The sequence below is a fragment of the Pediculus humanus genome, genomic scaffold (assembly GCF_000006295.1).
Source record: "Pediculus humanus corporis 1103172108256 genomic scaffold, whole genome shotgun sequence".
In the NCBI taxonomy this organism is placed as follows: Eukaryota; Metazoa; Arthropoda; class Insecta; order Psocodea; family Pediculidae; genus Pediculus; species Pediculus humanus.
In genome coordinates, this window is record NW_002987825.1 from 424,115 (window position 1) to 436,752 (window position 12,638).

The following is a 12,638-nucleotide window of genomic DNA, read 5'->3' on the forward strand; positions in this document are numbered from 1 at the left end:
CCATCGACGACGAGTTTACAAATTAATATCTCGAATCGTAAAACGTGTCACGATAAACAAAATTTATCCGTATTAATGACGTGTAAGAAGGAAAAAAAACAAAAAAAAAAATTTAATCTTTTTTATCGACATTATTACGACAAATCATTGACGCAAATAAAAAAAAAAAATTTCTTTCTCTCTCTCTCTCTCCCTCTTTCTCTGTCTTTTTCTACTTTTTAAGCCCCCAATAGTTTTTTGACCGTGTAACCGGGTATCGAATAAAAAAATAAAAAAAGTATCAAAGCCAAAGCCAATATTATTAAAAATTTAAGTATCATCCATTTGTAATTGTGCCATAAAACGTAACGCATCGATTTTAACGGATTTATAAACCAAACAAACGACGAATCCGGCCGACTGTAAAATAATAATAATAATAATAACAATTATATTTGTATGGAGTTGTAATAATAATAATAATGATTCGACTCACTTTGGTTTTTCCAAAGGATCCGGTTCGTTTCTACCACATCCCGCCGGTATTTTTTCAGCTTCTTCTTTCGTCAACAAATGAATCTCTGCTTCCACTTTACCCTGGAAAAAAAAACGTGTCAATAGCATTTCAATAAAACGCGTAATGGCATTAACGATTTTTAACCGGAAATCTAACTAACGGTGAGTTCCATTTCTTCGTTTTCTTTTTTTATGTAAAACGGCCACCATCCTTTCAACCTTTTTTGTTTGAATATGTTTATCATCGATACGGAACCATCAGTTTTCAACATGTTTAAAGTGCAGAGTTTGGAAGACTTGGCTCCGCGAGGAAATCTGTTCAGATCTAACGTTATGGCTCCTGTAAAGGAAAAAAATTTAAAAAAATTCACTCTCGGACCGGAAACGTCGTCGTCGTCGTTGGCGTTTCAATACCGAGAAAATCATCGGCGGAAAAATGATCCGCATCCCAAACTTGCAATTCGAGTCTCGCTGGAATTTTGCATTCTGTTTCGTCCCACGAAAACAAGGATTCTTTTCTCGATATGACGATTTTCTCTTCTGCTACGAGATAATCGAAAGGAAATATAAATCTCCAGTTGAAATTTCCTTCTCCGGTCAACGATCGAAAATGAATATCAGTGTACTGACAGTCTTCTGGTCCCTTCAACCATCTAAACAACCACAAAAAAAATTAGATCAATTTCGAACCCATGATTCCCAATTAATAAAATAATAATAATAATAGTTTTCTTATACCCTTTCACGTAAATATCAGACATTTTTTCTCCGGTGAAAAAAGCATCGTCCTCCAAAACGACGTCTTCCGTATTCCATATGATGACTCTCAATTCGTAAGATTTGGGCTTTCGCGGTGATATATCCACGGGTGGTCCCGGAAGTGGCATGTCCATCGGAAACATGTCGACCCACATTTCTAATTTACCCTGAACAACAACTTTAAATGATCTTCGAAAAAGAAAAGGAAAGAAAAAAAAAGCAATTTTTCTCCCTCCCCTCCTTTCCCTTCAAAATCATGTACCTGTTCGATGCTAGGCCTATCCGGATTATAAAGCGGTCTCGTTTCTATGTGTTCCGGTACCAACTGACAACCTATCCTTGGTATTTCCTGCCATTTTTGTAAAATGGAAAGAGCCACTTGTTCTTCGATCCCTGTTAAAATTTTTAAAGGATAAAAATATGTTTTCCTTTCCCGGACTGGGGGGGAGGGGAGGGATGAATAATTATTATCGTACCTTTAGAAAAATCGCACTGATCAATTTCTTCTTGTTTAATGACGAAATTATGTTTTCCGACGGTGACTTTTCCCCTGTTATAAACCGGTGGATCTATTTTTCCCTCCTTGCACAATTTAGATAATATTTGACTTGGTTTCATTGGATCCCTCCATTGATTGTAACCGTACCTGTAAAATCGTGTCACGGGAAAGTAAAATCATTAGCACGGGGGGAAGGAAAAAAGAGAGGGGGAGGGGGGAAAACCCACTCGTCGTATCTGCTGGCTATTCCGCAGGTGGCTCTTTGCCTGCTGTAAAATCGATTTTCCAAATCGATTTTCGTTTCCCCGATCATTTCGTCCGAACCTACTAAATCCCAATCGAAAACTTGAACCGTTAACAAAGAATCCTGCGGAAAAGTTGCTTCGATTTCAAAACATCTGAAAAATGAATAAATTTTTTTGTTTTTCGGAATCAGGTACCCCTCCTAACTTTTCCAATTTTTTTTTTCCTTACTTTCCAAAAACGGGATTCAATTGTTTCGAAACGTAATTTTCTTTATCGCTTATCCTTTTCGAACCTAGCTGAAGAACTATGTAGGGATCTGCTTTTCCATTAATGTCCATTGGATGAAGATCTTTTGCTTTGACGACGTACACCCTCACCAAAACGTGAATCGGATCGCTCGAGGGTAAACCTGGAAAGTTTATAAATCACATTTTTTTTTCTTTTTCACAATGTCGAAAAAAAAACGTCGGGTTTCAACCGACCCTGAAAAAATCCATGTTGAGGATCGAATCCCATAATCGTGTGATCGATGACATCTTTCGGCAAAGGCCATTTGTAAACTTTGATGGCACCTTTGAACGTACCAACAATCCGACTGTCATCTTCCACGTCGTCACCCGTTTTTTTTCCACGATACAAATAAAAACTGAGGAGCCATTCTTTGAATGAATTGTATTCCGGTTGATTTTCGAGTTCGTTTTGATAAATCTACCGGAAGCAAAAAAAAAATTATTTTTTTTTCGAAAACAAATTCCCCCTCCCAACCGGAAACAAACCTTTAGCAAAGCCGTTTTGGATTCTACTTTTTTCCTGTCGGTTTTCGGACTTAATTTCGATACAAATTTTGACGTTGATCCTTTCGTTTTGCTTTTTTGACTTTTCTGATCCGACGTCGCGGAAAATGGATCTTGTACGTCTGACGAATCGGACGTCATTTGAATTTCGATTTGTTGATTTTGAGCTATTATGGTTTCCCTTTTAGCTGTTTTACTTTCCTTAAAATCCAACCCCAACCCCCCAGAAAAAAAAGGGAAAAAAAATTTTTTTTTCATATAATTTCAAGACAAAATATAAAAATCAAAATTAATTTTTTTTTTTTTTTTTACTTCTATGGTTGCTTCGACGGAAGCAAAATATTTTGTCCACCAATCTTTACTTCCTTCATCATCTTCTAATTCCCTCGTCGTATTTTTACGTCTTCTTTTATTGATTTCCGCTTTTATTTGTTTTTTATGTGGTATAACAGCGGCGGTACCCTAGCGTTTAAAAAAACCTAACATTAAATTTTTTTTATCTTTAAAAGGGATAAAAAAAAAAAAAAAAAAAACTTAAAAAAAATTTATTTTGAGTTTTTTTCATCGCCCCCCCTCCCTCCCCCATTTTTTCCCATTATCAGCAAATAAAATATAATGTTTTTTTTTTTTTTTCGACTCACATAACTTAATGATAAAGTTGTTTCTTTCGGTATGAGAGGAGAATTTTCCTTAAAGTTTTTATCATAACATGAAACGTCCTCACCCGAAGAGTTCATCTGAGCGGCGTGACAACCTTTGAAAAAAAATAGAAAAAAATTTCAAATTGAAATTTCTTCTGCTTAGTGCGTCCAAGGATGAAAAATCAACCGATGCGTACTCGGACTTTGTTGGAGGGGTTTCAATTGGTGTTTGTTGATTTCATTTTCTTTTTTGATTGTCGGAATGAACATGTATTTGTGTATGGAATTGATCGTGTGCGTACCGACCAACGTGTAACGACCGAAACTCCTACAATCCACGGCTCTTATCGTCAACGGAGGCCTGTACAATTCTTGTTCCGGTAATTCCAAATCAATGAATTTAACCGGATTACCGAAATTTGGATTTTTTTTCGCGTTCTGTATGACCGAAGAATTGATTATGTGACCCGCGCATTCTACGTCGACCCGAGGTTTATCAACGGTCAAAAGGTGAATTCTTTTTAAATCCCGGAGACCCCAAAACAAAACTTCGATTCTAAAAAAAATTACAATTTTATTTAGTTTTATTAAACAAACAGTCGGAAAAATTATTATTTTTTTAACTTGCCTGTACTTAGCCAGAGTCGGTCGTATGCCTCTAGGTACGGGTAACAGGGGACCTGTGTCTATGTCGATTGCAGTACTATTTTCTATTATAGTTTCTTTTGGTAAAGGCAATTGTGGCAATTCATTAGAATGTTTTGTATATTCTAACAATTCGAAACAAGCTAAAAGCTCTCCCGCGTGATCAGGTCCCCTGAGTATTTCGTGCCATTCCAAAGGGGGAGGAAATTTCGGACCTTCGTAGGGATCTTCCAAAAGTTTTACGTAAGGTTTTGCCAATGCTCGACCTATGAATTCCGATTTTCCCACTCGATCTTGATCGAATATTTCAACGATTATCGTCGGCGGATCTTTTTTTATGTCTTCTTTGATTCCCCACAATAGGATTTCGTCGAAAACCAAAAGTTCGTCCCAAGTTGGACTCAACGTTTCGTCGAGTACTTGAGTCGTTTTACAATATTCTCCGAGAATGACTCTCGCAAATGGATCCGATAAACCGGAAGCATCGGATCCGATGAGTGATCTCGCTTGGTACATGTGCGCTCTCAGTTGAAACGAATGCATGGACCTGTAATGGAGGACCCTGGGTGGTGGAGCGCGTAATTTTTCAACGTTTTTAATTTCGTTTGATATTTCGTAGCCTTTCGGTATTCCCTCGATGTAATTTTTTTTATGCTTCAACAATCCGAGCCACATGTAAATTTGAAGATTGACTTGAATCGTCCATCCGCTCGGTCCGACGCTTTTTTTCCCCGGTAATTTTAAAAATAAACTTTGAACTTTACCACATTCTCTACCGCATTCCTCATTGACGACCGAATATATGATATCTCTCGCGGGAATTCTATAATAAGCGAGTCGTTTATTTCCGCTTAAAGCCCAAATAAATACATCCGGTAAAGATTGTTGGGGATCCTCTTCTAAAAATTTCAATTTTTGTAAATAAGTTCCCGCAGTTTTGTACCTTTCTTTAAACGAACTCTTCGTGACGAGAGCTTTTAAATTTCTAGAACTCGTTGCCAATTTTTCTATTTCTCTCTGACACAATTTCATTCTTTCCTTGTCCAATTTAGTTTTTCCCGTTCCCGGACACGACGAAGTTCCCTTCGTTAAATTAACGTAACGACTGCAAGCCATTGATAAATTTTCCAAAACGGTTTTGAGCTTTTTTTCAGCGTTCGAATTTTCTGATTCCATCAACATATGAGTTTCCGTCAATCCTTCTTCTAACGCATCGGCTATTTTAGAAATCATGTTCGAATTGTACATTCGTTTCCGGAAATCGGGCCAAACGGATATCGTGTGCATGCAAGGTTTGTTATCCCAATACGGTAGAAAATAATAAATTTTATCGTGAGTCATGGGTTTTGCTGACGTCGTCGTACTTTGACACGTTGTCAAATCCGTTCTCACGCATTCTAACGCATCTTCCGCATCCGAATCGTCCAACACCTGACACGGTATGTTGTGACCGTCTATGGAATTTCCAGAATTACCGATGCTCAATTCGAAATATATGTGTTTTTCTCCAATTTTTTTATCTATCATCGTAGCGCTCAATATTGTCGAAAATAGGAAAAATTCTTCATTTTTTCCATAAGAAGTCTTTGATAAGTGAACAAACAAAGGGAAAATAATTTTCCCGTTATCAATCGCTCGCCATAAAAAAAAAAAAAAATTTTAAACTACGATTACCTCTTGAATTGGAAAAATTGGTTCGACTTCGACATCGTTCGTCACCAAATCAACATTATTCGTGATTTCCGTTCGGACCGACATGAGAATTCGAGCTCTGTACGATATTCCTTCTCCTAAACCCGAATTCAAATTCGAATGTTCGTTTATGAGACTGTAATCTCTCGTCGAACCGTACAAATGAATGAATGTCGGACCGAATGTCGGTAGGAAACCTTAACGTGATAAAAATTTAAATATGCATTTTGTACGGTGATAACAAATTCATCCGACCAAACATACCTTGAATATCTTACCCTTCTCTCCGTCGTTTGATATCGTTTTGAGATCAATAAAATGCGTGCCTATTATTGTGTTGTTTACGGGATCGTTATCCCGCAATTGAATTTTTATACGTTGACATAAGGGTGGAAACATTTCGTTAAAAACTATTTGTTCGTTCCATACTGGAGAATAACTGTGTTTTTTAACGCTCGTCTTACCCTGGAACGTAAAACGTCAAAAACGACGGAAAAAAAAAAAAAGGGAAAAAGTACGCAAATTAATGATTAGCGAGGAACGAATGAGGATTTAACATTATAAAACGAGGATAATTACAATTAGTGGAATTGTTTTTTTTTTTTAAATCTTTCTCTTATTTTGCTCTGGATTTTATTTTCCAGAATCGTTTTTAGGGAAAAAAAAAAAATGGGGAAAAAATAATCCGGCGTTTTTCCGCGTATTACCGTTAATCCAGCAAAAGAAATTTGAACGTATGGATCCACTAAATCTCTAACTTCTCCCGTGAATGCCTTTTTCACGTTGGCAACAATTGATGAATTCATTTTGGGCAAACCATCAGCTCTGTATATTTTAAATATAAATTTAGCTCTTTGTCTTTCCACTGGAATTCCAGCCGGCACTAACAAATTTCTTTAAAAAAAAAAAAATTAAAAGGAGATTTATTACTACCGGAATGGTAGTAAAAGTTTAAGGATTAAAATTTGCAACGGAGGTTTTTTTTCTTTTCTTTTTCCCAAACGTTTCCGGCAACGTTGTATTATATCCCTTTAAATAAACCTTCTTACATTTTTTTTTTAAGGGATTAAAGAATTAAATGAAAAAAAAATTTAAAAAAAATATTTAAACGTACGCTTCTATATCGTCTTCATCTTTTTCGCTTTTGGGTGGTATTTTAACAGAATCACCTTTTCCCATTACGCTCATATCGCATTTTAGATAACCTTTGGGTCCGGCTATCATATCGTCGGGATCCGTCAAAAGTGCCCATTTGTGATAAAACTGATGATCTAAAAATTGAGTATTATTATTATTATTAATTACTATGCGAATCGATATTTTAAAAAAATGGCCATTAATTTTTTTTTTTTTTAAATTAGTTTCGAAACGAAAACGGGGGGAGAAAAAAAAAAAGAAAAGAAAATTTATTTCCTTCGGTCGAGTTTTTCAGGTATCGTGCACCAGACAAAAAAAAAAAAGATTGAAAAATTAAATGACGATACTTAAATAAAAATAAAATAATAAAAAAAAAAACCGAAACCTTTGTGGAAAATCGTTTACAACCTTTTCGTGTTCATTAAACAGTTTTTAAAAATAAATTTCTCTTTTTTTTTTCCTTTTTTTTCATTCCTTTTTCTCGTCTTTTATTGCCACAATTAATTTTTTTTTTACAATGGATTTACAACTTGCTACGAATGTTTTACGACGTGGAAACAAAAAAGAATATTATTATCATCATTATTATTATTATTATTACTATTACAAAACGCGTTTTTTTTTTTTTTGCGTACATGTGAAACAAGAAACATTCAAGAATAAAAAAAAATCAAATCACAATAATAATAAAAATAGTAAAAGAGGGGGAACAAAAAAAACCGCCATTTCCGCCTGCTTTGTGATTTAAAAGGATAATAATAATAGTAATAATAATAATAAAAATAAAATTTTTTCTTTTTATTTTCACTCTCAAACTTACACCCCCCAAAAAATTAATCGTTAAATTTTTTTAAGCAATTCATTCAAAATAAAATTTTTACTACTACACACCATAAACTTTATAAAAAAAAAAAGAGAGAGAGAAAGAGAATGAGTGAGGGAGGAGGTAAAAATTTTGTTAAAAATTTCCTTTCGTAATTTTATTTGCTTTCTTTTAAAAATTAAATCGAGCAACAAAAAAAAAATTGCTTATATTTCACAAATATTAAATTGTACGCGAATCGATAAATGTTATAACTTACTACCACCATCATCATCATCATCATTATTATTATTATTTTTTTATAGGAAACATGAAACAAGTTTTTAACTGAATCAACAAGAAAGAAATGAAAAAAAAAAAAAAATTTCAAACTTCAGGTACTTAACGAACGCATTGTGATAAAAAAAAAAAGAAAAAAACTTTTTTTATTATTCTTCCATTTTCTTTTATATTTCCATCATTCCCCTCCCCGCTCCCCGCCCCCTATTGCCACTGTCATCGCCCTGCCCCCCGTCGATTTCCCTCACTTCGATTCTATTATTCTTCGTCTGGAATTTGCGAAAAACAAATACTCAATTTTTTTTTTCTTTTTTTCTTTTTTTTTTAATGTAAGAAAATTTAATAAAAAGTTTTGATATTTATAAAAAAGAAAGACAGATGGCGCTTTTCTTTTATTATTATTATTATTATTAGAGAAAAGTTAGAAACCCCCACGAGGATCATCGAGTTTTGGATTTTTTTTTTGAACCTTTAAAATTTTTGAAAAAAAAAAAAAAAAAAAAAAAAAATCGATTCGAGGTAAAAGCAAGTTGAAAAAAAAAAAAAGCAGAGGAAGACAAATAATTTAAAGATGGCGGCCGTCAAACCGTCAATAAAAACAAAAACTTTTAAAAAAAAAGAAAAGAAAAACGAGAGGAAAGGGGGGGGGGAATTTTTTTATTTTCCTCATTACCTGGCTGTGCCCAAACCGTCGCAACGTCCAACTTAAAACTTCCCAAAAGTCTGTTGGGCCTTAGCAAACTTCGAGCTTGAAGAACCTAAACCGTGGAATTTATTTGGAATCAAAAAAAAAAAAAAAAAAATGGCAGCGTGCAATCAAAGAACAAAAAGAAAAAAAAATATTATTAAAATTTAAAACGGCAGGAAACAAACAAATTTCACAAAATTAACTTTTAATTATTATTATTATTATTTAATTTTAATTTCCTTTTCCGGTTGTCAATCAAAATACGATTCGTTTCATAGGTGAAGCCTTATTTAAAATCAAAATTAAGAAATCATTCATTAATCACAGTCAATGATTCTTTTCTGTCGGAACATTATTCAGATGATGAAGAAGGGAGAGGGAAAGGGGGGCAAAGAAAAAAAATCGGAAAACCTTCTTTGAAACTTTTGCTATAAATAACCGCTTTCAATTTCACGGGGGAAAAAAAAGAAAAATAAAAAATCACACTCACCGACAGCGTTATGATTTTATCAAACAACATGACGGGCGGCATACGAAAATCAAAGACAAAATACTGGAAAAAAAGAAAAAACGATTATTTTATCATTCCAGGACTGGAACCAGGATTTTTAAAAGGTCGTGGATTATTTTTCCAAATCTCACCTCGTTATAATACGGACAGTTCGTGCTTTCTTTAACGCTCGTGTATTTTTTTTGATCTCCGACTTGTACGCAAACAACGGGATCCATATTTAATCCGGCAAGTTGTCGGGCTTCTATGATTGTCACGCAAATTTGAAAATCTTGAGATTTCAATATGGCGTTTGCAACGGATGCGAGAGTCGGTTTCACTCTGTTTGAAAATTTAAAAAAAACGATTTAAAGATTAAAAAACAATTTAATTTTTTTTCTCTTTCTCTTCCTTCCCCTTCCCTTTCTCGTTCCCCTTACCCCGTCCTCCCATTTCTTTTTTAATTTATGCTTTTTTACTTTTTTATTCCAGAGTAATGATTTTTCCTCTTTGGAAATTTCCACAAAATGAGATATAAACCTTCCTCCCACGGACCGTGAAAAAAAAAAGAAAAACGTGACCTTTTTTTTCTCCGTAGGGTTAATTAAAAATAATTTACACAAATATACTCGGAAAATATTCAAACGGGGAAAAAAAATTAAATTATAAACGATACGACGACGTCAAATATTTAATCAACGATTGGAAAATTACATTATTCGACTGGATAAAAAAAGAAAATTTTTTTCTTCCTTCTTCCTTCTTCTTCTTCCCGTTTCCCTTTTTTCTCGTAATGTCTTCCTTCCCTTTCCCTCCGTCCACTTTCACAAAGCTTCTTTAAAATCCTTTTTTACTTATTTTCCCATAAAAATAAAAAACAATGAGATTCACTCACTCACTTTTTGGGTTTTTCCACACGTTCCAAAACTTCTTTTTCGTTCCCACCGACGGATTCTAAACTCGTGACACTTCCGGCAAGGGACTCAGGTACCGAATCGCTACCCGAACTCAACGGCACGAATTGTTTCCTATCCGATCCCCATTCTTTCAATAATTTTTGCTCGTCGTCTTTGTGAGATTCTCTCGTTGTGTTGTACCTGGAAAATCTTATCAAGTTTCTCACGCTTCTGAATGCTGTCGTCGCTCTCGCTCTGGGAATTTCACAAAAAAATAAATAAAACCGTCATCATTTTATTAATTATTATTATTATTATTATAACAAAAAAAAAAACTTTTCAGCTCACCTTTTCTTATCGTATCCCGGAGATTTTTCCAATCCTTCGCTTGGATTTTGATTGTCCGTATTTAAATTTGTTTTGTCTTTCGATTGATATTTTTTCACGGATTCTTTTCTTTGCAACGTCATGCTTTTCTCCAAATTTGCTATGTTTTGTTCAATGTCTATTAGTTTTTGTTGATCGTCATCTAATGATTCTAAACACTCCGTATCGCTCCACGACGGTGATTTATTCGGCATAACATATTCCACGTGGAATTCTACGTTAATCTAAACGGTGGGGAAAACATAAAACAATAAAAAAAAAAAAAATCGACTGCAAATGGAAAATTTCATACGAAATTCACGTAGGAATTATTAACGAACAAATTTAAAAAAAATAAAAAATTCATTTTACCGCAAAACATTATTTTTAAACACAAAAAAAAATCGCTTTCTCTCTCTTTTTCTTTCTCTATCTCTTTCTTTTTCGAATCAAAAATTTAAAAAAAAATGAAAAGCAGTCATGACAAAAAAAACTCGACGTTTAAAATCTTTTTTTTTTTTTTTAAATTTTATTTACCGGAAAACCGTGCAAAACAAACAAACAAAAAAAAAACAAGTTCGAATGATGATGATGATGATATCTACAGGTAAACAAAAATAAATAAAAAAATTTTATTTTTTTCTTTGTTTAATTTCATCATTTTTGGTTCAGATGAACAATATCACTTGGAAAACCAAAAAAAAATGTCTGGAAGCAAATTAAAAAAAAAAAACATTTACAAAGTAAGAAAAAATCATTTTAAAAAAAAACAGATTCTCTCCCTTTACTCAGAAAGGGTAGAAAATAAATGAAAGTCTGTTGAAAGGGGGGAAGGGAGGGGAGGGGAGAAAGGAATAAAAACCGAAAACATGTGTCTGTCAAATCAACAATTAAATCAATTTATTATTCTCCGCGAAAAGTTTTCTAACAAAAAGTTTTCGTCATCACTTCTCATACATATTTTATACATTTTAACATAAATTTCCCATTGAAATCCTTTAACCCAAATAATAATAATAATAATAAAGAAAAGTTTCTGGAGATTTCAGTTGAAAAGTGAGAGAGAGAGAGAGAAAGAAAACAGCCGGAAAATAAAAATAAAATAAAGTGTGGGAGAAGGAAATACGTGAATTCGCATTTTGCCGGAAGGAGTAAAAAAAACTAAAAAGTCAATTTAAAATTACGAAAGGTAAAAAGAGAAAGAAGGAGAGAGAAGGAAAGAGAGAGAGAAAAAAATGAGAAAGTTGAAAGGCTGTTAAAAAAAAAAAAAAAAAAAAAAAAAACGAAACAATGCTTCTTCTTTTTCTTCTTCTTCTCGTTCGACGACGACAAATTTTTTTCTTTCTTTCTTGCCTTTTTTTTTTAATGACAACCGAACAAACGATCGATCAAACAAACAACAAACAGGAAACACAAACGACAAACGTATTCAAAAATTCGTAATTTATTAAAAAAAAAAAAAAGAAAAACTTACGGGAATAGGTTTATTACTGAGATCGGTGAGTGTGTCCCGAATCGTAAAACTTCCATTTTCAATCAATGATTGTAGTACAAGACAATAAAATCCGATTATTTTCTTGTTAAAATATTTATTGTGTACGTAAAGTTGTATTTGTAACGTTTCATCGTTTTCTATTTGACGACCGACGGGCCATTCGAAAACCTGTTAAAACAAAACAAACAAATAATAATAATAATAATAATAATAATAATAACAGATTCTTATGTTATGATGCTAAAAATTCTCTCTCTCACTCTCTCCCTTAATAATTACTTATCAAAATTTTCACTCTCTCTCTCTCTCTCTCTCTCTCTCTCTCTCTCTCTTTTTGATTAAATTTTGAATTTTTCATTATGCAAATATAACTCAATGTTTTGATTATACATGTGTGAAAATGCGTTACCGTGTGTTATATTGCGGGGAGAAGAAAGGGAGAGGGAATGAGGGAGGAGGAAGAGGAGGAGGAGGGGAAAAACAGGAGAAAAATTAACGAACCTTAAATTTTAATTTTAAAACAGTCGAATCGTTTTTTTTTTCTCGAAAATGTCATTTTCGATTTTTTTTAAAAAAAATTTTTTTCGTCTTACATCTTTTATCATTTTTATTATTATTATTTTTATTATTATTATTTTTATTATTATTACTATCATAAATTTTATTTCAAACCATAAATCAATTATTTATTAT

General features: G+C 33.3%; 1 protein-coding gene across 1 annotated transcript; it reads right to left on the bottom strand.

Annotated features, from left to right (window-relative positions):
* Nucleotides 1-218: 218 nt before the first annotated feature.
* Phum_PHUM484780 (uncharacterized protein) lies at nucleotides 219-12,337 on the bottom strand (the record flags this gene model as incomplete). Its single annotated transcript, XM_002430431.1, has 27 exons — nucleotides 219-399; nucleotides 476-576; nucleotides 657-835; nucleotides 910-1,148; nucleotides 1,234-1,421; nucleotides 1,517-1,647; nucleotides 1,731-1,900; nucleotides 1,981-2,151; nucleotides 2,228-2,408; nucleotides 2,482-2,707; nucleotides 2,776-2,994; nucleotides 3,106-3,255; nucleotides 3,435-3,547; nucleotides 3,632-3,990; nucleotides 4,063-5,663; nucleotides 5,754-5,968; nucleotides 6,050-6,236; nucleotides 6,479-6,665; nucleotides 6,886-7,042; nucleotides 8,684-8,768; nucleotides 9,189-9,251; nucleotides 9,341-9,530; nucleotides 10,088-10,339; nucleotides 10,433-10,695; nucleotides 11,925-12,113; nucleotides 12,206-12,212; nucleotides 12,318-12,337. The coding sequence occupies 27 exons, from the start codon at nucleotides 12,335-12,337 to the stop codon at nucleotides 219-221; spliced, it is 6,024 nt and encodes a 2,007-aa protein (XP_002430476.1).
* Between the last annotated feature and the right edge of the window lie 301 nt (nucleotides 12,338-12,638).